This window comes from Mauremys mutica, chromosome 11 (genome assembly GCF_020497125.1).
Source record: "Mauremys mutica isolate MM-2020 ecotype Southern chromosome 11, ASM2049712v1, whole genome shotgun sequence".
NCBI lineage: Eukaryota > Metazoa > Chordata > Testudines > Geoemydidae > Mauremys > Mauremys mutica.
The window spans coordinates 53,724,061-53,748,744 of NC_059082.1; the positions used below are offsets into that span (position 1 = coordinate 53,724,061).

Genomic DNA, 24,684 nt, shown 5'->3' on the forward strand with positions numbered 1-24,684 from the left:
TTCCAGATGACAGAGCATTATTCTGTGATTCTATGTAGGTTAGTCAGGACCAGACAGGCACATAGGAGGGGAAAATGTAAACTACTTGGACATAGACAGGCCATTTGTCTGATTTTAAGCTTCTGGTTTTATGTTTTTGTGTTTTGTTCCCTGTCTGGTACTAATATAAAACCTTTGTCCAGTATCACATGTAGAGTAAGCAATTTTGAATAGAGTGCCGCTCAGCCCCCACTGACGTGATCTCATGCACCAGTACCAGAATACTAGGTATTCTGTGAATGTGTTGGTGACCTAAGTTCCCTGTAAGCTGCACAGCTGCACAGCCGCACAGCAGCCTATTAAGTGCCACGCAGGCGCTCAGGGAATCTGCCTGGCTGGGACCTGCCAGGGGAGGGACACCCCTCCCCCGGCCCGAACCCAGCCTCTGCCCAGAACAGCCGGGGTAGGAGCGCCCCTCCCTCAGCCTGAACCAGCCTCAGCCTGAATCTGCTGGGGCCAGGGTGCCCCTTCCCTGGCCCCAACTCAGCCCCGACCTGCCACAGCCAGGGGAGATGCAGCACCTGGGCAGGGGGAGGTGCTGTGGGGAAAGAGACCTGGGGGGAGTCCTCTCTCCCCACTGTGGCCCTGGGACAGCTTGTACCCCAAGTCCCTCATCCCCAGCCCCACCCCAGAGCCCTCACCCCAGCGAGAGTCCTCAGCCCCCACCCCAACCTTCTGCCCCAGCCCTGAACCCTTAGCCCCCAGCCCCATCCCAGAGCCCACGCCCCAGCCTGAGCCCCTCATCCCTGGCCTCACCTCAGAGCCCACACCTCCAGCCAGAGGCCTCACACCCCTGCACCTCTGCCCCAGCCCCGAGCCCCCTCCAACACTCCGAGCCCCTCGGCCCCACCCCCACTACACATCACCTCCATATTGGTGCACATAAAAAAATTCATTCCGCACTCGTGTAGAAAAAATAGACAGAACACTGTTGGTGACCACCCTACTTCAACACCTTACAGGGTTTTAAATTAAAACCTGGTGAAGTCAGAACTGATAAAAAGAAATACTTTTTCACACAGCAGCTATTTAAACTGGGGAACTCATTCCCACAGGATGTCAGCGAGTCCAAAAATTTAGCAAGATTCAAAGAGGGATTGGATATTATATAGAAAACAAGAATATTCAGAGTTGTTATTACTGCTAACACATTTTGGAAGGGATATTAAATTTCATGGTTCTGGGTTTAAGGTAATCATTAGGGATTAGGATGAGATTTAATGTGGGGTGCAGATTATTCCACGTCTGCCTACTGCATGGTTTCATGTACCATCCTTTGAAGTGCCTGGAGACAGAATACTGGACTAGATCCAATGTCACAATTGCTATGTTCCAATGAGACAAGAAGTCATCTATTTCAGGAGTAACTAGAGAAATAAAGTATTTTTATTAATAATAATAATTTTTTGTGGTGCTTAGTTTTCTTTCTTTTCCAGTAGATTTGCTCACTCACTTTTTCATGCTTTCCCTCTTGAGAAGGGCTCATGGTTCACTTTATTTTTGTAGTCATCATTTCCGTAGAGTACTTCACTACTTGGAAAAAAGAGAGCCCAAGGCAGCTGAACCTTGCAATCCCTGAGACCCTTATAGTTGATCTCACAGTCAATTTTAAATAATTTACACTATTTAAAGGAGATGGCAAATTCCTTGAAAAATCTAGCACCTTGTGGGGAGGGATCGCTCGGTGGTTTGAGCATTGGCCTGCTAAACCCAGGGTTGTGAGTTCAGTCCTTAAGAGGGCCATTTGGGGATCTGAGGCAAAAATCTGTCAGGATTGGTCCTGCTTTGAACAGAGGGTTAGACTAGATGACCTCCTGAGGTCCCTTCCAACCCTGACATTCTATGATTTAGAGTTCCCTGTCTGTCAAATAGCCTAGGTAAGAGAGGCACTCAACATAATTAACTCTTACCTTTCCCCCCCTATTTTTCCAGGTCCCAACATCCATTTGTATTGGTCCCATTTTGTGTGACATCCCAGCATGCACTAGCCTAGTGATGGGAGATCAGTCACAGGCCCCACCTGGATCATAGAGTTGGCATTTAGGTGGTTTAAGTGCTGTTGTTTTTATTTTATTTTGCTCGTTTGGGTGGCTTAGAAAGATTTTTTGATCCCATAGGGGAAGAGCATATGAAATTTAAAAGAAGCACTTTACAAACCCATGAAGTGTTGTGAAGAAGCAATACTCCCTTCCCTTTTAAGCCAATGTCCAAGGATTTCTAAGGGCTTGTCTACATGGGAAAACTCAGGAAAGTTAATCTGAATTATTTTTTAAAAGTGGATTAGTTAAACTGCATTGGACCCCTATGTGGACACTCTTATTCAGATTTAAAGCAGCATTAATTTTATTTATCTTAATTCACTTTGGAAGTGAATCAAAAAACACGCAGGGATTTAATGTGGTTTAATTAATCCACTTTAAATTCACACCTTTAGTTTAATTTGGATTAATTTTCTTGTGTGTTCTTGTGAAGACAAGCCCCAAGTTTCATGTGATACTGTCAGCACAGTGCATGACCAAGCGCCTGCAAATCCAGACTTTGATACCTGAAAAAGAAGGAATATAAAAAGTAAGTTCTATGTCAGTTTTGTGCTTTGCCCATCTCACCTAACCTACTTGAGGCATTGAGCACATATAGTAAACAAAGAAGTGCTGGATTTGTTTCAAAGGACAGTATTTGGAAGTCACCATTAAGTAGTGTGACACCACTAGTTTGTCTGTGAGGACTGTATAGAAACTCAGGCCTGGTCTACACTAGGATCTTAAATCGAATTTAGCAGCGTTAATTCGAACTAATCGCTCAACCGTCCACACCAGGAAGCCATTTAATTCGAACTAGGGGGCTCCTTAGTTCGAATTTGGTACTCCACCCCGACAGGTGGAGTAACGCTAAATTCGACATGGCTAGCTCGAATTAGGCTAGGTGTGGATGCAAATCGAACTTAGTAGCTCCGGGAGCTATCCCACAGTGCACCACTCTGTTGACGCTCTGGACAGCAGTCGGAGCTTGGATTCTCTGACCAGCCACACAGGAAATGACCCGGGAAAATTTGAATTCATTTTCCTGTCTGGGCACTTTGAATCTGACGTCCTGGCTGGACATCGGGGCGAGCTCCGCAGCACCTGCAACGATGCAGAGCTCTCCAGCAGAGGAGTCAGCCCAATGCAAGAATAGAAAGAGATCCCCAGCATGGACAGACCGGGAAGTCCAGGATCTGATCGCTGTGTGGGGCGAGGAGTCTGTGCTGTCGGAGCTGCGCTCCAACAAGCGTAATGCAAAGACCTTCGAGAAGGTCTCCCAAGCCATGACACAGAAAGGATACAGCCGGGATGCGATGCAGTGCCGCGTGAAAGTCAAGGACCTGAGGCAAGGCTATCAAAAAGTCAGAGCGGCAAACGGACGCTCCGGAGCACAGCCCCAGACATGCCGCTTCTACGAGGCACTGCATGCCATTCTCGGTGGGTCTGCCACCACTGTCCCACCACTGACCGTGGACTCAGTGGATGGCATAGTGAGCCAGGACAGTTCCTACTCGATGTTCGCCGATGGGCAAGACGACGAAGGGTCCGTGGAGGAAGGCGCAGGCGACAGCGAACACAATGCCGCTTTCCCTGACAGCCAGGATCTGTTCCTCACCCTCACAGAGATCCCCTACCAACCCTCACCGGCCGTGAACCCGGACTCAGAGTCAGGGGAAGGATCAGGCGGTAAGTCGTATAAACAAGAAAATATTTATTTGCTCGAAAACATGTATACCAAAAATATAAATTCTATCTATAAATACTATATCTAAAACTTTTTAAAGGGAAACTAAACGAACAGTAGGTCTACACAGATTGGGATGGAACAATAGTCCTCCATGGACAATTCCACAAATGCTTCAAACAGTTCCTCAAATACCCTCCGCAGGAGGTTTCGAGGAAGAGGTGCCCTATTTGGTCCTCCGGTGAAGCTCACTCTTCCACGCCACGACATCCTCAGATACAGGGGAACCATCGCCTCTACCAGCATGGCCGCGTAGGGTCCCGGTCGGTGAAGTGCTTCCCTTAACATCCTTTCTTTCTGCACTCGAGAGACACGCCTCAGGGTAATCTCGTTACTGAAGTGCTGCATCTAATTAGGGCAATTAGCGAATAGTTACTGTTCTTAATGGTTTACTTATACTTTGCATAACAAAGCCCCGCGCTTAGCAGCCACGTGCTGTAGGCCACACAGGAAAAGCATACATTGATCTTTCCCCTGCAGTGTCGGGAGTGGCTGCAAAAGGGTCATAGTATCTGATTTCCAGATTGCCGTTAGCACGACGGCACAGCTATCCGTTAACTGATAAGCATAATGTACTGTAAGGCTTACCAGGACTCTCTGCTAGAGGGATTCTGCTCTCTCTCCCGACTTCTCCGCTCTCCTGTGCAATGGCGCAGCCAATCAGAGCGTAGGCCAAAATGTTGTGCTTCTCTGGAGACCACGTGACACTTGTTGTCCGGTACGGTCTTCTTCATGGAAATTGACTAGACGGTGTTCACTGTTCGCGAAAATGTATCTGTACAAGGAAATCACTAACTTTCCCCATCACACAGCTTCGGGTCCTTCCCGGACTGCCCAGGCATCCCCCTCGCAGAGACTGGCAATGATTAGACGGCGAAAGAAGAAGACTAGGGACGACATGTTCGCTGAACTGATGGTCTGCTCCCGAGCAGAGGCTGCAGAGCAGAAACACTGGAGGGAGACCCTATGTGAGCAGCATCGCACACTCATGGAACGTGAGGATAGGTGGCGGCAGGAAGACCAGCAGACCACCCAAACGCTACTTGGTCTCATGAAGGAACAAACGGACACGCTTCGTCGCCTTGTTGATGTCCTGCAGGACCACAGGCTGGAGGACAGGGCCCCCCTGCAGTGTCTCTGCAATCGCCCTCACCAGCCAAGAAGTCCTGGCCCCCCCTCACCCAAAAGTACAAGACGGAGGGGTGGTAGAGGACGTGAGAACTGTCACTGAACCAGAGCAGAGCGGCCGTGTACCCCGCACTTCTCACGTTAGAAATTTGTAGAAGTGCTTCCCTTATAGGCTCAGCCAGTCCCAAATCCAAGGTTCATCCCCCCACTGTTTATTAGATTAATAAAAGCTGTTTGCTGTTAATCACTGTTTCCGTCATGTCTTTCCTGTCAGAGGATTTTTCGGTGTATGGGGTGGACAGGGGTTTCATACTTGCACGGTATAGCCTACAGTACCAGGGTACAGACTTGGGGAAAGGATCAACTGCGGGGCACACACACACTGCAGTCAGTAGGCACCAGGGTCATTCTGTGTTGTGTATGCTGCCCCTGTTCATTTCGTAATGTGTATAATTGTCCAGGGTCCTAGCGCCTGTCACGCCATTACTGTGAAGGCAGGCTGCCCTTACGATGCACTTGCAACGGATCCACGAGCCTATCCGCTGCCCTGAGCCCCAACCAGAGCCCTCATCCACGGACAGATAGTCACCCTTCTCCCACACCCATCACCCCTTCCCACGCAGAAACCCGCAGCCCACTGCCGTCATCCAAACCCCTATGCAAAGAAGGCACCACTCGCCCCTTCCTGCAAACCCTCCCCTTCATGCAGAACCACTGTCATCCGTCCCCCACCCCAGAGACCTATGTAGGAGCAGGAGGATGTCAGTCCTCTATGGAGGAAGCGGTCTGTACGTCAGTGCACACCGTGCCCAGCACAGTATGCGTCCATGTCTCAACACCAGAACAGAAATGCAAAGTAAAAGAAAGATTTATTAATAATGAGTGTAACAATTACTTTGCTTAAAAACGTGCTTTGGAAGTGGGGGAAACTTGGAGAACAAGGCATGTAGCCGCAGATCCAAATCGACACAAACTGACACAGGCCCAGGGTCAGTTTCTCTTGAAAGCAAGTGGAGAGTCATAGGTTACCCTGATCTCCGAGGAAACTTGCTTTCAAAGCCTCCCGGATACAGAGCGCTTCCCGCTGGGATATTCTCTCGGCACGGGTGTCTGGCTGAGCGTAAACTGCAGCCAGGCGATTTGCCTCAACCTCCCATCCGGACAAAAAGGCCTCGCCCTTGCTCTCACACAGATTGTGCAGCACACAGCAAGCAGCAATAACTACGGGGATATTCTTTTCGCTGATGTCCGAGCGAGTGAGTAAGCTCCGCCATCTCCCCTTGAGACGTCCGAAAGCACACTCCACCACCATTCTGCACTTGCTTAGCCGGTAGTTGAAGAGTTCCTTCTCACTGTCCAGGGCGCCTGTATAGGGCTTCATGAGCCAGGGCATTAGCGGGTAGGCTGGGTCCCCGAGGATCACTGTAGGCATCTGCACATCCCCAACCGTTATTTTGTGGTCCGGGAAGAAAGTACCTGCCTGGAGGAGTCTAAAGAGACCAGAGCTCCTGAACACACGCGCGTCATGAACCTTGCCCGCCCACCCGACGTTGATGTTGGTAAAACGTCCCCTATGGTCCACTAGTCCTTGCAGCACCATGGAAAAGTAGCCCTTTCGGTTAATGTACTCGCTGGCCTGGTGGGCCGGTGCCAGGATAGGGATGTGAGTCCCATCTATAGCCCCACCGCAGTTTGGGAATCCCATCGCGGCGAAGCCGTCTATGATGACCTGAACGTTTCCCAGGTTCACTACCTTTGAGAGCAGTTGCTCAACGATTGCGTGGGCTACTTGCATCACAGCAACCCCCACGGTAGATTTGCCCACGCCAAAGTGGTTCGCTACTGACCGGTAGCTGTCTGGCGTGGCAAGTTTCCAGAGGGCTATGGCCACTCGCTTCTGCACACTCAGGGCTGCTCGCATCCGGGTGTCCTGGCGCTTCAGGGCAGGGGCCAGCAAGTCACAGAGTTCAAGGAAAGTGCCCTTACGCATCCTGAAGTTTCGCAGCCACTCTGTGTCATCCCAGACCTGCAGCACTATGCGGTCCCACCAGTCCGTGCTTGTTTCCCGGGCCCAGAATCGCCGTTCCACACCATGAACTTGACCCATTGCCACCATGATCTCCACTGCCCGGCGTACCCTGCTTTGTGAGAGGTCTGCGCCACTCTCCTCACCGCGCTGCCGGAGCCTCCTCGCCCGATTTCTCAGTAGCTGACTGTTGCACAGGTGGACGATAAGGTGCGAGGAGTTGACAACGGCCATAAGTGCAGCGATGATCGCAGCGGGCTCCATGCTCGCAGTGCTGTGGCGTCCGCGCTGTAACCGACCAGAAAAGTGCGCGAACAGATTTCCCGCCGGCGCTTTCAGGGAGGGAGGGCGTTTGTGAGTGACGGTTGAATGATGACAGTTACCCAAAACCACCCTCGACACATTTTTCCCCCAGCAGGCATTGCGAGCTCTACCCAGCATTCCAATGGGCAGCGGGGAGTGCGGGAACTGTGGGATAGCTTCCCACAGTGCACCGCTTCCAAAGTCGACGCTGGCCCCGTGAATGTGGACTCAGAAATTCGAATTAGTGTATTTAGTATGGATACACAAATTCGACTTCATAAGGTCGAATCCACAAATTCGAACTAAGTTGATTCGAAATAGTCTTGTAGTGTAGACAAGGCCTCAGAGGCTGAAGATTCAGTTTCTCTCTCTATGCTGTCTTCTGCTTAGAAGAACGTGGTCAGTTTGTAGGGATAATTGCCTCAGTACTCTGTCCAGGAAAATAAATGTATGAACTAGCTACAAAAAAAAAATCTGTTTCACTCTAATAAGAAATGACTCCAAGATTCACAGCAAAGTCTCTACAGGTTTGGGAGACTATGTTGAAAGAAAAATATCCATTAGCATTTGTCATTGCTTATAGGAGAGGCTGACCCATAAAGTGTGTAACCAGCATTCCTTCGCCTTGTGTGTCTGAAGCCAAGCCATTTGAAAAAAACAATCCATCTTGTGTTTTTCCTGCATTTTGACTCTTCTGGTGCCTAGAGTTTTGCTGGAGAAACTGAACAGCGACTGCTGCCATTCCAAGTGAAACGCTCAGTTTCAGGACTGAAAGCAATAGGAATTGGGAGCAATATATAACCTCTTGTAAATGAGTCATGACCATACCAAATTCTGGGACTAGGAAGAAGGCAGTCTAAGAATAGAGATCTAGTTGTAATATCACTTGGTGTTTGATCAATTTCCATCTGGACATGTCTATGCAGGTAACCCCTAAGTAGTGTGTTATGTTTACTATAACTCAGAGAGATTAAAGATACTTTTTAAGTATCAGAGGGGTAGCCATGTTAGTCTGTATCCACAAAAACAACATATTTGTTGATATTTTTGTTCTCTGATTGTTTAGTCTCTGTACTTTGATGGAACTTTGTGTAGAGTGGCGAGTGTCCTGGTTTGCTGAGTGTCCTTCCTCAGGCCCTGCAAGGCAGTGTTTACCAGCAATGATAGCAGCAAACACTGAAAGTGATCAGGCAGCAGTAAGTATCTGTGTACAGAGGAAGTGAGAAGGGAAGGGATGTGGGCTTGACTATGTGTAGTTGAGTTGCTCCCAAACACAGACCAGGAGCAGAAAAAGCCTTATACGTGTCAGGCCATCCTATTAAAAGGTGTTCTGACAAAAAACTGAATTTCACACTATGATGGCATAGGTGTTCAATCTGAAGTGTGTGTGTGGTTTTAGTTCCACTGTTACCCGGTCTTCTTTCAACCCAAAGCTCTTGGTAACTTTTACTCTATGCGAGGTGGTATCAGGAAATAAATCAGGGGAGACACGGCCGTCCAACCGATAGATGGCTGGCACAAACAGGACAACACAAGAGTGCTTTCACTTAAAGCTATACTTTACTTGGTCTCAAGCACTTATACACGTCCGCAACAGATTAGTAAAACACCCCCAACCCTTGATAATTACCAAAGCTGAGTGTGGCTCTCGAGTGACAGAGCAGCAGGCTTCCGGTGGCCAAATCTTCTGTCTGCCGGTGGGGACCACAAGATATATCCAGAGGGAGAGTCCAAAAAGAGTCCCCAAATGAACCCAACTATCTCAAGCTTTCCCCCCCTTATTTATACATTAGTAATAGAATGACATGTCCCTTAAAGAAAACTTGTTAAGCAAGCAGTTCCAATGGGCAAGCAAGAGGCTCTTTCTGATTACTGATTAACCAGGTGTGGGTTTTTCCAGAGTTTGCAGCCTTGAGACCCCAATAGACATTCCTGAGACACATCCTGCTCTTTTAAAATGCATGTGTCAGCAACTTCAACACAGTTCTTATCAGGAAGGACGCAGGGTCAAGCTGCCCTTTCTGTGGCACCCCAAACGCCCTCCCCTCCTGCCTTGGTTAATCTGAAACTGCTGAATGGCCAATTTACAGCTTGCTGACTAAGCTGCCTTTAACAATAAGCCATAGTGGTTTCAGGCACTTTACTGGTTTGCCAAAGTCTCCCCATACACTATTCCCTGACACTCACTTCCAGAACCTATTATTTAAAAAAAAAGTCACTCTTAAGTCCTGAGCTCCAGCCTATTCATAAATTAGGAAACATGCTTCTGTGTATGTGATAGTTATGCCTAATGTCAGGAACCTACTTTGAAATGCTTGTGTCTCACCTCCTAACACGCCCTGTGTCTGTTGGTAGTTCAGTGATGGATAATACTTTGTGTCAATTATGTGCCTTATCTAGTCAGGATTTTCCTGCACTGATCCTCAAAGCTCCATCCTATTCCAGAATATGCCTATACAGACCATCCTTCATTTACACTCTTGTTTCTCTCTTTTGTTTAGATGCTATGATAAAGCTCCTCGCAAAGCCTTCTAGCACACCATGAAGATCCTGGGGCATCCTCTAAACAGAGTGCATTGTCCATCTGCTGTCGAACCCATCAAAGAGCAAGGAAGTCCCCTAAATATGAATGATATCAAACGGACTCCTTGAAGATTGTACTAGACTTAATGGCTAAGCTGTAAATATAGAGAGTGAAATATTGGACCAGCCAGAAAGGTGCCCACTGTTGATCTTGTTGGAATCCAGAGCGTGCAGATCTCCGGGATGGTGGAAGGCACAATGAGGACTAGGTCATCAAAGGAGGCAGAGCTGCGCTGACCCTGCTGTCCCAATCCAATACTCCCACACGCTCCATCGCACTGAAGCCAAGCTGAGTGTCTTGAGGGTGGTGGCTGATGGATGAGCTGGACAATGATTTTAAAGAACTCTGTGCTAACCTATTGAGCAGGGTCAAGAAAAAGGCTGGAGATGCCGAGGGAGGGAGGAAGGTTCAGAGTGGGACAAGGAGCACTGCAACAAAAAGCAAATTAAAAAAGAATAAGTCAACTGCTAAGAGCAAAAGCCAGCATGCCTCCTCTGTTGGAAAGAGAGTGGGCTGGGCAGGGTGCATGGACCCCAATGAGCAGGCATTGGGGCATGAACCAGAAGGTGAAGCTACAGCCTGTGGAAATGATGGGCCTCCACTGGGAGATGAAAATGGAGACCCTCCTTCTGCCATTCAGTTGGATGCTATGGCACCAAAGTGTAATAAGAACAGCCTGGCAGGTAATATCTCTAACCTCTGACTCCTTCCCTCACTCTGAAATATTTCTAACGGGAAAAAAGCCTGGGGCTGGAAGGACTCTCACGTTCAGTGGAACTTTTCTAAACTTCACCCAGAATGGGGTACCAGGCAGTTAGGATGGCACAGGGGGTGCATTTTGCTCACCCATACCATTAGACAGTGCATTATTAGACAATATTCAACTCATTAGACTGACACCTTTGACTGTCCCTAGTAACTGTTCTTCAACAGTGCAGTCAGATAGAAGAGGTCTCCCTCGGTCAGGTGAAGCACAGAGAAGGGAGGGTTCCCCAAAGCAGCCACGGCTGCAGTGAGGTATTGCCCTGGCAACTCTTTCTGCCTGCTCCTCCCTATTTCTCCTCTCCAGAAACCCTTCACTCCTACTGCTCAGCATCTCTCAGGCCCCATTATTGGTAGAGGTTGGAAGTCAGATCCTAGAGTGCTGGTTGGGAGTTGGTGTGGCCCAATGGATAGTGCATGGACTGGAATTCAGGAGATCTGGGTCCTATTCCCGGCTCTGCAACTGACCTGCTGTATGGCCTGGGGCCAGACATGTCACTACTCAGTGCCTCAGTTTCCCCATCGGTAAAATGAGGTTGATGACACTGACCTCCTTTGTAAAGCACTTTGAGATCTACTGATGATAAGTGCTGTAGAAGAGCTAGTGTGATTATTATTTTGGGGTGAAACTCACTAGCTAAGCAAATTGTGCATCCAGTCCACTCAGAATCAGCATACTCCAAAATCAAGAATGGCTCAGGTTGCTGTAGGAGGAGGCTTCTCTGAAACTCTCTCATCTGGACTGTTAGCTGGGTGTTTGATGCAGATTTGCAAAGCCCTAGATGGGACAGTTACTAGGACTGTGCTTTTTTCCCCACCAGGCAGTGACAAGCGCAGATCATCCTTTGCTGTTGCTGCAGAACCAGCAACCTCCACCTCATCCCCTGCAAAGACGCTCCAGATCTCAGGAACCAGGCTGCGGGTAGCAGAGCTGGTGCTGGAGAGGATGCAGCAGTTTAAGAGAGTGGAACCAAAACAGATGAAACACTCCCGGGGCAGCAGCTTGCCAGAGACAGTAACAGATGGAAACATCCCTGAGGTGATCCTGGAGAAGAACCAGCGAGGGAATGGTATATGTCTCTTGCAAGCTATCCTAAGTATACAAGGAGTGCTGTCTAGTGCTTAGAGTGCCAGACTGGGAGTCAGCTTCAGGATTCCATTCCTAGCTCTGCCACTGGCTCATTGTGTGGCCTTGGATAAATCCCTTAATCCCTTGTGTGTCTCACTTTCCTCATCTGTAAAATGAGGCTAACAATACCTGCCTCACAGGGCTGTTGTGTGGCTTAGTTAATGTCTGTAACAGGCTTTTAGATCCTGGAGGGGATGGTGATCTAAGCATCCTGTTTGAAATAGATTTCTTGGAAGCACCGGTTCAATCCCAGCAGGGTCAGTTCACTCTTTCGTCCTTCCAGTGTAACAATAATTATAATAGCTAACTCTTATATAGCGCTTTCATCAGTAGATCTCTAAGCACTTTTTCAAGGAGGTCAGTATCATTGTAGATAAACTGAATCTTTAAAAGCTAAGATCATCTTGGCTCTGTGTGGACATTAAAAATCTCCTTGGCCTTTATATAAGAGCCATGGTTTGCACTCGTGACCCTAGCCAAAGTTCCCCGTCTCCTCCAGTGGTGCAAATAGAATTCATTTCTTACCAGTACGTTGCACCAGCTAAATAGGGGGACATATGACCTCTCCACATGACCCACCCCCAGCCCAGGGCCCCAGGCTCTCCCTCTCTCCTCTCCTCCCCATGATTCATGACTCTGTCTTCCTCCTGCTGCGCTGCAGACTTCTGAACTGCAGAGCTCTCCAGAACCACAGCACTGAAAGGAGCAGAACGTGGGGCCACCTTGCAGCCCCCTGCCAGCAGCTCCTCCTGAGCCTCTCTGGGGTCTTTACAGCAGCCCTGTTGGAGGACAAGGCTGGGGGGTGAGGCTAGGAGCAGTACAGCCATGCCAGAGGAGCTGCTGGCATGAGGTTCTGCTCTTTTCACCGCTGCTGTTCCCAGGAGAGCCCTAAACTACTGGGCAGTCCTGGGAACCGCAGCAGCAAAAGGAGCCCTGGCGGCCCCATGCTGGCAGCTCCTCTGGTGCGGCTGTATGCCCTCAGCCCTGTCCTCTAGCGGGGCTGCTATACAGACCCCGGACAGGAGACACAGGCCTGTAGCTACGTGGAAGGGCTGGGGGTGGTACAGCTATGCCAGAGGAGCTGCACGTTCTGCTTCTTTTGTGGCTGACCTTCCTGAGAGAGCCCTGCAGTTCAGGGCTCTCCTGGGAACCGCAATGGCGAAAGGAGCAGAGCGTGGGCCTCACGCTGGCAGGTCCTCCGGCGCGGCTGTACCGGTACCACCCCAGCCCTGCCCTCTAGCAGGGCAGCCTACAGATCCCAGACAGGAGACGCTAGACAAAAGTGCGTGGAACAGGGTGGTGTTACAGGCGGGGATGGTACAGCCACACCAGAGGAGCTGCCCTACTTTCTGCTCCTTCTCTGCCTTTCTGATACAGTGTACCAGGTATAAATATCTTACTTGCAGACCGGACCGGACCTCCCTACTTGCACCACTGCTCATCTCTCCTGTATTGTATGGTGGTGTGCTGATTGCCACTGTCCACCCCAGAAGTGGCTGCATTTCAGTGATGCTGTGTGTATAGTTTGCAATGCACTTCGAGACCCTTTAGAATGAAAGGTTCTAGAGAAGGTTCACATTTTATTTTTAAGTATCCAGTTCAATAAAATAATAACTGAATATAACAGGTTCAAGCCTTTTATAAAAATGCTTAGTGCTATCTTTGAGAAGATCTTTCCTTCACTCTAGTGACTACTCCGGATCTGCCTGGGAAAGAGCCAGATGTTGCTCTGGTCGTGGCCCTCCAGCAGGAGCTCAAAGAAAAAGTACCTGGAAGTCTGGAAGAGGCAGGCTTATTTTTTTGTCAGATCTGTCAGAAGGACCTCTCAGCCATGAATGCAACACGACGGGAGCAGCATGTTAACAGGTGAATTGCCTTTTCTCCCCAGCCTAGACTAAAGACTCAGCCATCCTAGCTACAGTAGGAAAGGTAAAAGTAAATATAACCTGTTGTGGGGGAATTCTTTGTTCCGTGGCTCTCCCTGGAGTGTGTGGTGAGGCCGAGTTTTCTGCTACTCTCCCAGCATAAGCCTCAGTGGGGTGCGTTAATGAAGACAGCACAGCTAGTAAGTAAGTGATGATCTATGAAAGCATGTGTTTGACAATCCAAGTTTGAGTGCTGCCAGTCCCAGCCCACAAAGTAGTCTTCGTCCTACAGCGCTTCCAAGCTGTCGCCCTCATAGGCCCTTGGACTCAGCAGGCTGGGTCGAATAGCATCTCCAAGCTGTCACCCTCATATGCCATGGGCACCGCACCAGAGTAGAGTATGCCTGAGCGGGCTGGTCGAGCAGCACTTCCAAGCTGCCACCCTCATACCTCCCAGGGTCAGCACGTCCCTGTCCCCACTTTCAAGTTACAGTTGTTCTGGCAGTAACCCACTTGATGAGCAAACCCCACAGGATTTTTGGGTGCTGCAGGGATCTTTAGCTTAGGTACGAGGAGCATTGCTGCAGAGCGAATGGGAAAGCCAAAAAACACCCACGAAGGGCAGTGGGGAGGGGGAGAGAGAGAGAGAAGCAACCAGCTTAACCATGAAGGTTATTTGTTGCCAGGTAATAACTATACAAAGGGAGCCAAACAAACAAAGCAGTTATACTATTCAATCTAACTGACAGTTGATTAGAAAAGTCAGGTTTGATAAGCTATAACCGATCACACAAGTCAGGGTCAGAAGGCTGTATCGAGAGAGAGCTCACCACCCCGTGAAGCTTGAATCGATTGGGGTCCCAGGTGGTGGTGGTAGCTGCGGGTCCGGAGTGCTGGGGACAGGCAGAGTCCCCAGCATGATCAGTCAGGAGAAGATGAAGTCCCAATGGAACTGATGCAGATTTTGAATCTGGGCATCAGAGCACTTACTTGAGTATGGGTAGGGAGTTTTGTAGGGAAAGAACAATGGTTCAAGAGAGAACACTAGATTTCTTTGTGGGTAAACTGATGGCTCAAGGGAGCATACCAAAGTTCTTTTGTTCAGGCTAGAGAATAGGAACTGATCATTTCTGGCTATGGACGGTGTTCCTTTGAGGGAGCTCACCGTGCAATTAGGCAGCTTCAGTATTTTGGATACCAATAAAGGATTCATTACTAGAATTTGTCTGATAACTACTGAGCTGGGTGTGTGCAGGCATGAGTTCATTAACATCTGGAGCAGAGATTCCCCATCATGCAGTGCTTCCTGCTTGCTTCTGATCGTCTTTGGTTCAAGCAGAGGCTGGAGGGTCGGGAGGGAGGTCTTTTGTGAGTCAGACAGGCTGGATACTGTGCCCTGGTTCCCCAAGAACACAGAGCTGATAGGTAACAGTGTATAATATGTAACACACACTTCTTTAGGGAATGTTACTTTGGTTGTTTCAGGCATTAGAGCTGATCACTCCAGTTCTTCTTTAATTGGTTTAAAAGTGTTAGTGTGAGCAGAGTTTAAAATGCTTTTAAGAGCAAACCCTGCTGTTTTCCCGCAGGTGTCTGGATGAAATGGAGAAATCACAGGCGTCCTCGTCCAGCAACCCACAGATCCCTGAGTGCCCCATCTGTGGGAAGCAGTTCCATACGCCAAAAAGCCGAGCCAGTCACTTGAAACACTGCGCTGTCAAGATGGAGGTCCCTCCGCAGTTGCTTCTCCAGGCAGTGCAATCGCAGGCATTGGCCCTGGGTGATGGGCTCCCTGTAGCACTCAGGTGAGCTGGAGCAAATCAGCAATGTTAGTAACATCGTTAGAGCCAGGGTAAGCGCACATACTGTCTGGGCTCTGAAACGAGGAGGAATCACCTTAGTTGAAGAAAGCTGCAGTTCAGTTGGAGAGAGCACAGTAGGACAACCAAGATGATCATAGGGTGGAGGGGCTAATGGCTGAGCAGAGAGGGGCAAAACAAGGATTAGTCTTGCATTGACTTGGCTGAGGTGTTTACACTAGCTGGGTAGTTATAAAAATTAAACTAAATGGTCCATTGGAGTTTATTAGACAGATTGGAGCTAAGGAACTTTTTGTACCTGGACATGAAGAGGGAATACACATAAGAATCGGATGTATAAAAATTTATTCTGAGAATGGGGGCTAGGTGGAATGGACTTTTAGCTCAGCTGGTGGCCTCAAGTAGTGTCTATATCAAGGGTGGGCAAAGTACGGCCCCGCAGGCCACATCTGGCCCGCGGGACCATCCTGCCTGGCCCTTGAGCTCCCGGCCAGGGAGGCTAGCCCCCAGCCCCTCCCATGCTGTCTTCCCTCCCCTGCAGCCTCAGCTCGTCGTGCTGCCAGCATTCTGGGCAGCGGAGCTGCGAGCCCCTGCCAGGCAACGTAGCTGGCTCCGGCCGGGCGGTGCAGCTGCCAGTCCTGGTGCTCTGAGCGGCATGGCAAGCGGGTGGGGAGTCAGGGGGTTGGATAAGGGGCAGAGGGTCCTGCGGGGCAGTCAGTGGACAGGGAGCAGTTGGATAGGCGTGGGAGTCCTAGGGGGCCTGTCAGAGGGCGGGGGTGTGGATAGGGGTTGAGGCAGTCAGGGGACAGGGAGCAGGTGGGGTCCCGGGAGGGGGCGGTCAGGGGACAAGGATCAGGCGGAGTTGGATGGGGGGAGGGTTCTGAGGGGGGCAGTCAGGGCAGGAAGTGGGAGGGCACGGATAGGGGGTGGGGGCCAGGCTGTTTGGGGAGGCACAGCCTTCCCTACCCGGCCCTCCATACAGTTTTGGAACCCCGATGTGGCCCTCAGGCCAAAAAGTTTGCCCACCTCTGGTCTATATAGTAAAGCAAACACTGGCTGACTACCAAGTTCAATACGTGGAAAGTCCATTAGTCCCATTGGGTTGGGGAGGAGCTGATTCCTGTCCCCTCAGCCACATGGGAAATGGCAGAGCAGTGTTTGGTGTTTGGGCTTTTTGCCCCACATTGACTTGTTTTTTGCTGTTCTCCGGCACCAAGTTTTAAAGGACGTGGGACTGAAAAGGCAGAGTTGCAAACAAAAGATTCCAGCAGCAGCTATGAAGCACTTACAGCCAGCTTCTGGTACTGTGTAACACACTTCTATGTTTTGCTTCAGTGGTGTCCTCCCTGCCTTTCTCTTGACCTGCTAGATAGTGAAATTGATGAATTAATTAAAATGATTAATGCTTCCCTCTGTTCAGGAGTAGTTTACTGTGAATGGTTTCCCCTTATCCTAGAAATGGGAATCTACCTAAGTGATTAGAACAGCTGATGTGAAGGGTGGACTGCTCCTCATCTCTGATCCAGTTGCAGTTAACTTGTGTGTCATGCTGCATTCTTACATTTCAGCAATCAGCTCAGTAGGTCAAAGCGAAAAGGCTCCTCCAAAGAGAAAGAGTCAAAGAAAAAGCGGAAGACATCCAAGGTGGAGACCAAAGATGAGGATCTTCTGGTTGCCATGGCAATGTCACGATCTCTGCTGGAGCAAATAAGGCAGGAGCAAGCAAAATCAGTAACAAGCATTAAACTGGAGAGTGCTTTGCCAATCAAGTGGAAGCCTGGAGCAGGTACATATTGAAGTGTCTTAGTGTCAGTGGCTGGCAGTGTTTTAGGAGCAATGTAACACAGTATATCCTGGATTAAAACCTAAGTGGTGTGTGTGTGTATGACAGCCTTGCCTGTATTTCGTGTCAGTTTCTAACACAATATATAATTCCTACACAAAATTTAGTTAAAAAGGATTTCTGGTCATCAGTGAGTGTCAGTGGAGTCCCCTTGTAGTCTTACACTTTCTTTCTGTTGTTGGGAGTTTTGAAAATGTAGATTTTTTTTTTGTACAGTGTAAGAAATGAACAGCTAAGGGGTCACTCCATTTTTCCACTGCCATGTACTCTGCATTACTCCTTATTATCCAACCTGAATCACACTGCTCCCCCAACCTTACCTGTACCCCATGTAATGGCTGTGATGGACATGTGATGGAGAATGGATAGTGGTTGTTGCATGCCTTGCTTATGCAGCACTCAATAAAGATTTTGAAAGAGCCAGTTGGCTGTGAAATGGTAAGGTGGGTGAACATACTCTTCAGGAGCGTGCTCAAATTCTCCTTAGCATCCTCCTACCAAGGCTCCAGTTACTGAGCTCATAGCTGCATTGGGGAATGCAGAAGAGCCTTGCAGTGGCGAAAGTGAGCCAGTAAGGCACAGAGATTGCTGAATGGCAGTTGTGTGGAAAAATGGTAATAATTGGAGATATACCAATCTCCTAGAACTGGAAAGGACCTTGAAAGGTCATCAAGTCAAGTCCAGCCCCCTGCCTTCACTAGCAGGACCAAGTACTGATTTTCCCCCAGATCCCTAAGTGGCCCCCTCAAGGATTGAACTCACAACCCTGGGTTTAGCAGGCCAATGCTCAAACCACTGAGTTATCCCTCCCCCCATGGAGTTGGGGACCTACTGTTGGTTGGGCATCAGAAGTCACAAAGAGACAGTGATAGTTGCTGCAAGGTGCTGTGCTGTTTTCCTGTAGTAGGGACAGGCAACCAAAAGCTGGATTGGCAACCTGCCATGAACCTGGGAGATGCCCATAACTTCAGTAAAATAGAGAGATTGCATATGATGAAAGTGAAACTCAAAGTTTACAGCTCTCATCATGGAGCAGTGCATAGTGGGAGCTGTAATTTCAGGGGGTTGTTTCCCTGTATTAAAAATTATGGCAGCTGCAGGTGGTGTTGTGGAGCTCTGAGAGTCCCGTTTGGCCTATAAGCTACATTTCAGGTAACCTGTCTTCAGCTCTTAGAGGAGCTTGCATGTTGTGCTCCTGCACCTTGTATGTTCTATTATATACTTTTTTTTAATAGAGAAAAAAAGGCGTAAGAACACCCCCCGCACACCACCTCCATTGTTACTTCAAGATCCAGAGACAGCCCATAAACGGATTCAAAGTCGGATGGCCATGCTACTAACAGAGGAGGTGGAGTTCCCTAGCACCCCTCAGCTCCCTGCCAGCAGGATTTTGGAGGAAGAGCCTGGGAAGGCAGCCTGGCTTCTATCTTTGCCCAAAGACCAGCACTGCATTTTGTGGGAGTATAGTACTTTGACAGGACCCTGTGTCCCAGAGTCTTTCTATGCAGCGGAATTAACCCCTCCTATTTTACCTTGGAAACCTGTGCAGGTGAGGAATCCTTCTGTTCTTTCCTCTACTACTTATTCTCACCAGTGGCTTGTCCCTGCCACCTTCTTGCTTTCACGTTTGCTCTTCGGCCCTGCTGCCCTCCCGAGTCTTCACACACATTGGCACTGTGTGTTTACCCTTCTGGTTTCCACCACTGCCCTCATGTGGTCTGACTGTGTACATCTGCTTTTAGAACTGAAGGCAAAGGCACCTGCTGGTCTGTTTAGAGTTTTTTTCTTTTACATTTCAGAAAAAGAAGCTGTGCAGCAATAGAGGGTAATTAAATAAGGAAATCTTACCCAGTCATTTTGACCCCAGTTTAGGTGTATGCTTGCCTTTTGCATTGCTGAAGCCCAGAGAGTTCCTGGTTCTTTGATTGGCTCTGGCATTCTCACCACCTTCTATATCTGTTTCCTAGTCCATATACAGTACTTGACTAGCTAGGAATTAAGTTGCACCTGTGTTTTGAGGACATTTGTTAGTATTCCATACAAAGAGTATGGTCCAAGTAAATTGAGGTTGCAAAGTGAAGCATTCGAACATCAGGCTTTGCCAAATCTGAGGTTGCTCGTACAACCTTAACTCTGCCCCCTTGTGCATATGCTTTATGGTACACTCTTTAATTACACAATCACAAACTGTTTTTTTCACAGATCTCCCGCCTCTTTCATTGCACTTCATTCAGTTTAAACAGAGATAGGACTCTTTCAGAGTTCTGCCTTTTTTCACACTTACCCTCCAAGAGGGAAAATTTCACTTTGCTTCCTTCCTTATCCATGGACACCAGAAGAATAGTTCTTTTTTAAAACAAGAAGTGTGGTGTGCATGTGCAAGTACCTTGTTTAAACTCTTATAACTTGGTTAAATCCCAGTAGATTTTCAGTTGGGCACTCAAAGGCACGCATAGGACCTAGGAGCTACTTGTGTGCCAGATTTCAAGTTTCTAATGATGAAACACTAGAGCTGTTCAAAAACAGGTTGCAAACCATTTTAAATAATGGCAGAAGTGTATTTTTCCCTCATAATTTTCATTCTCTCAAATGGCTGAGCCATTTTTATTGAAATGCGGGGGTGGGACCCAAACACCATTAAAAACTAAAGCAGAGACCAAACCTGGAAAATTTCAGCCCAGAAGGTAAAAATTCTAAGTTATAAGTAACTGCAAAAAGACCCTTCAGAGTGGAACCCTTGGCTGCTTTAGCCATAGCTGTTGCAGTGAGCTCCAGCCATAATGAAATGTTCAGCTGTTAGAGTCCATCCTCCCTGCTTGGCAGCTGCTGTCACACAAATACACTCCCAGGGAAACCCCTCTTCTCACATTGTCCGTTGCAGTCAGCTTGCTTCAATGGTGGTTTGAGCTCTCTTATCTCCATAGACGTCTGAGGAGATTTGCCTCAGTAGGTAGCAACGGCATCTGGGGACTGTTCTGGAGACCCTGTAACCATCACACTAGGGCTTTAAAACTGTGAAGTAGAGTGTAATCCAGTGATTCCCAAACTGGGGTTTGTGAACCCCTGGGGGTTCACAAAATGTTACAGGGGGTTCTCGGGGGTGGGGGAGGAATCCCCAATGGCGGACAGAGCTGTCCCTAGGGACCCCAGGCAGCATGGGGCCAGCAGCCTAGAGCCACTGGACTTCCAAGAGCGAAGCAGATCAAAGCAAGCATATCTAGCACACTGAGGAGATTTAAACTTCAAGACTCCTTATATGAAATGGAAAGGGAGGTGGATATTTTTTGCTGTTTTTAAAATTAAATAGGCAGCTAGTATTGTTTTAAAAATTATTATGAAGAACAAGTTTAAGCTTTGTTGTAACATGCGTTGTTTGCCTGGACTGCTCAAGACCTGAATGCTTGTGTAGGAGGAACTCTTTGAGTTGGCTTCTTAAATACCTTCCTGCTGTTTCATATCTGATACTCCTTGATGAAACAAAGGAGCTTTGTCTTACAACAGGCTTATTTGAAGTGATACAAGCTACGAAAGTGAGATCTTGGAAGAGTTTTCATAATATAATAAAAATATTGTAAAGATACATAATAATTAATCATAAATAATTTGTAATAAGCATGTCATAAAAACAAATTTTATATTTCTAAGATCACTGCTTTTTATAATTTATACTCAGGTAAAGGAGAAAAACCCTGGAAATATTCATTTTTAGGAGGGGGTTCGTGAGACTTGACATTTCAGTGAAAGGGGTTCATGGGTTTTTAAAGTTTGGGAACCATTGGTGTAGTCCAGGGGTCGGCAACCTTTCTGAAGTACTGTGCCGAGTCTTCATTTATTCACTCTAATTTAAGGTTTCGCGTGCCAGTAATACATTAACATTTTTAGAACGTCTCTTTCTAGAAGTCTATAATATATAACTAAACTATTGTTGTATGTAAAGTAAATAAGGTTTTTTAAATATTTAAGACGCTTCATTTAAAATTAAATTAAAAGTCAGAGCCCCTCAGACCAGGACCCAGGCAGTGTGAGTGCCATTGAAAATCAGCTCATGTGCCGCCTTCGGCATGCGTGCCATAGGTTGCCTACCCCTGGTGTAGTCCAACCACTGAGTGATTCCCAAGCTGCATGAACACACAAGACAGGAACCAGTTCTTTCTGTCTGTCTGTCTGTCATAAGTCAGGGACTATTTTGCCATCAGCAAGATCTGACCAACCACAACTATCTCAGCAGTTACAGACCAGCAGCAATCATCCTGATCCTGCTTCTGTGGGGCTTGGAAACAGAACTACTGATGATCCCCATGCAGACCATGATGGAGAGCAGCAGTTTCTATCTTGCAGCCAGAAGGATGTTCAGACTCTGCAGGACCTGGTGGAGCTGGCTGGGGAAGGACTTACTCTCACGCAGTGGAACATTGACGTTGACCACACCAGCGAAGTGAAGCAACTGAGTAAGTTCTGGCAGCCCTATGAACTGATCCCATCAAATCACATCAGCTAAGCAGAACTGGGCCTGGTCAATACTTGGATAGCAGAGGCTTGACCAGAGGCTGCAGGAGATAATAAAGGTGATTCAGTAGGTGGCACTTTTTTCACAGAATCATGAATGTGCCAAGCATTGTGTATGGGGCACTGTTCTGCAGCAGTGCCAGCCTGGGAGACTGTCAACTTGACACTTTTTAAACTGACTGATTTTTCATACATCCCGGTTTGGACAGTGTCCCTTTTAAACAGCATGTCCTGAATTTTATTTTTACAGTTCCTTTAAAAACTCTATCAGCATTTTTCTGCTCTTCAGCTGATGCCCAGGAGAGTCTTTTGGACACATCCAAGAGCAATGCTAAAAATATCTGGCCCAGGCCTGCTCACTTCCCCCTTTTCTTTCCATGCACACCCCTCCTTGCTCCCTGTTCATGTCTGTTGACGGTCACTGGTAACACTCTTCCAGAGTCCAGGGAAAGCCACGATGTGTGTAAGCTTCTCCCAAAACAGAGCACAATAGTAATGTCATGCTGGAAGATGAGACAGGAATTGCAACTGACCATCAGCAAAATAGAGAGGCTGACCATGCACAAGGGTTGCCAAATGCACAAAGTACGAACTCTGTGTAAACAGAAAACAGAATATTTATTTCTCTCTAATCTCACAGTTATAGTCCCCTAAGGATTTACTTAGAACGACAGCAGGTGCCAGATTTTCAGAGGGTGAAGTGATTTTCAAGTTGACAGTGGCCCTTTAAAACTGAGGATCTGGCCACTTGTCAAGAGTGGGCATATTATGTATTTCCTGTGTCCTTATAAAGGAGAACTCAGTTAATAATTTGTGCAATCTCTCTGCCTTTTCAATTGGGTGTAGTATTCTTCACTTCCTGTTGTGTAGTGCTGCTGGGCATGTTAAACCGCAGCCATTGTCCATTTTGGAGGGGACTTCACTTTGCTAGTGATTGAAGTAATTCTCATGAATATATGTATTTTGGTTTGAGCCCTCTGAGATGAAAGGCTCTAAATAGATGCTAATGCAATTGTACCAGTTTCAGGTTTCTTCCGCCACTCCCCATGGAGTTGTTCTGCACACCACACTTTGAAACCCCAGTCTCAGATTCACTCAGGATCCATGGTAGGAGGGTGCTGCCCTCAGCTGAATGGGATTCAGAAATCAGCAGCCCAGCCCAGAGGATCACTGTTAAGTAAGGGAGAGGGAGGCTGACATGTCAGGATTAGTTCACATGTGAGTGGGGGGAGTCGCAAGTTTGGGGTAGCTGTCAAAGCACAGGTGCCATTAGGAATGTTTACTTTGCAGCTTGTCTCGTACAGAGGTTGTGTTTGAGTTTCGATTTGTATTTTCTTCCTTGAGGAGGAGAATCAGTGGCCAGCGACATTCCACTTAGTGGCTTCGTCCCTCCATCCAAGGTGAAGATGTGCCAGAGCAGCAACCTTCACACAGTAAGGGCAGAGCCTTGTTTAGTTCTCCTTATTTTTTTGTACTTTTATTGCCGTGTATCTCAGGAGTTGAAGGGGGCATATAGAATCATAGACTATTAGGGTTGGAAGGGACCTCGGGAGGTCATCTAGTCCAACCCCCTGCTCAAAGCAGAACCAATCTCCAGATTTTTACCCCAGTTCCCCCAAATGGCCCCCTCAAGGACTGAACTCACAACCCTGGGTTTAGCAGGCCAATGCTCAAACCACTGAGGTATCCCTTTCCCCTATGAATATTGATTAATGTAAGAGCAGAAATACTTAGAAAGTGACACAAAATATCTTCCATCCCTATCTGTAGAAAAGGAAGAGGTGCCCTGAGGTCCCATCCTTCTGTGGTAGGGATCATCAGAAAAGGCAGCTGATGTCAACACACCCAGTGTCTCATTAATGCCCACAAAGAGGCCTGTGTATGTGACGAAGAACTTATCATACAGGGAAATGGAAAGCTCTAAACTAAGAGAACATTAGGCAAATACCCAGGTGATCTGTGTAAAGACAAGTGGCTTGTGTACAGGAGGTAATGCACTTAGCCCTGGTCTACACTGGGGGGGAATCTATCTAAGTTACACAACTTCAGCTATGTGAATCCATAAGATCTACTCACCGTGGTGTCTTCACTGCAGTGAGTCGACTGCTGACGTTCCCCCGTCGCCTGCGCCTCTCAGCCTGGTGGAGTACAGAAGTCGACGGGAGAGCGCTTGGGGGTCGATTTATCGTGTCTAGACTAGATGCGATAAATGGATCCCCACTGGATTGATCGCTGCCTGCCAATCTGGCTGGTAGTATAGACATGCCCTTAGTTTCTAAGCATTTCAGGGCAGGAAACCATGTCTTCCTGCCTGTCTGCCCAGCATCTAGTTATATAAATAAAAATAAAGAGATGGGTTCCTACAGAGTCAGGCTGATTTACACTGAACTCACGCCATCTGGGATAAGAAGCTTGCAGATGAGATGGAATGCTGGGAGATCTATGGATGAGAAGCACTTTGTAAGAGCTCAGCACTATTATTACTCGCCAAGAAAATCTTTCTGTGGTACCCTCAGTCCATAGGTGAATACATTTCAAAGAAGATAGCTGGATGGGTCAAAGTGTCCTTTGAGAGCTGCAGCCTGCCAGGTTCTGCAGTCCCACATGGTGAGCAGTGCAATGCCATGTTGTATGCATCCCCAGAGGGTCTCCCATCAAGCCTGTAATACTTCATCAATCACATTTAACCCCAGATGCAGGGACCTTGCCCTGCAGAATCATACTCCAGTTCCCACACTTGCAGTATATGTATAATTTTGTAGAGGTTTCTAATTCTTATCTTTGTTATCAAGATCATCCACTTTATGTAGTAGAAATTTGTTATCCTCTATTTATCTGGTGCACATGTCATGGCGCCTTGTGAATTTTCAGGCTAGATATATTTTGAATCCTTGAGGATGGAGACTGTTGTTTT

General features: G+C 47.9%; 1 protein-coding gene across 4 annotated transcripts in view; it reads left to right on the forward strand.

Annotated features, from left to right (window-relative positions):
- SLX4 (SLX4 structure-specific endonuclease subunit) overlaps nt 1–24,684 on the forward strand; it is a 48,919-nt gene that overhangs the window by 10,545 nt on the left and 13,690 nt on the right. For 2 of the 4 annotated variants that reach the window (XM_044980502.1, XM_044980503.1), the window contains exons 2-10: nt 8,328–8,457; nt 9,763–10,528; nt 11,429–11,677; nt 13,425–13,602; nt 15,191–15,406; nt 16,990–17,207; nt 18,500–18,813; nt 21,490–21,712; nt 23,115–23,203. In XM_044980502.1, coding sequence (XP_044836437.1) covers nt 10,159–10,528; nt 11,429–11,677; nt 13,425–13,602; nt 15,191–15,406; nt 16,990–17,207; nt 18,500–18,813; nt 21,490–21,712; nt 23,115–23,203 — 1,857 coding nt within the window. In that variant the 5' untranslated portion in view covers nt 8,328–8,457; nt 9,763–10,158. The remainder of the gene's footprint in view (nt 1–8,327; nt 8,458–9,762; nt 10,529–11,428; nt 11,678–13,424; nt 13,603–15,190; nt 15,407–16,989; nt 17,208–18,499; nt 18,814–21,489; nt 21,713–23,114; nt 23,204–24,684) is intronic. The other 2 variants (XM_044980505.1, XM_044980504.1) reach the window with 2 other exon arrangements.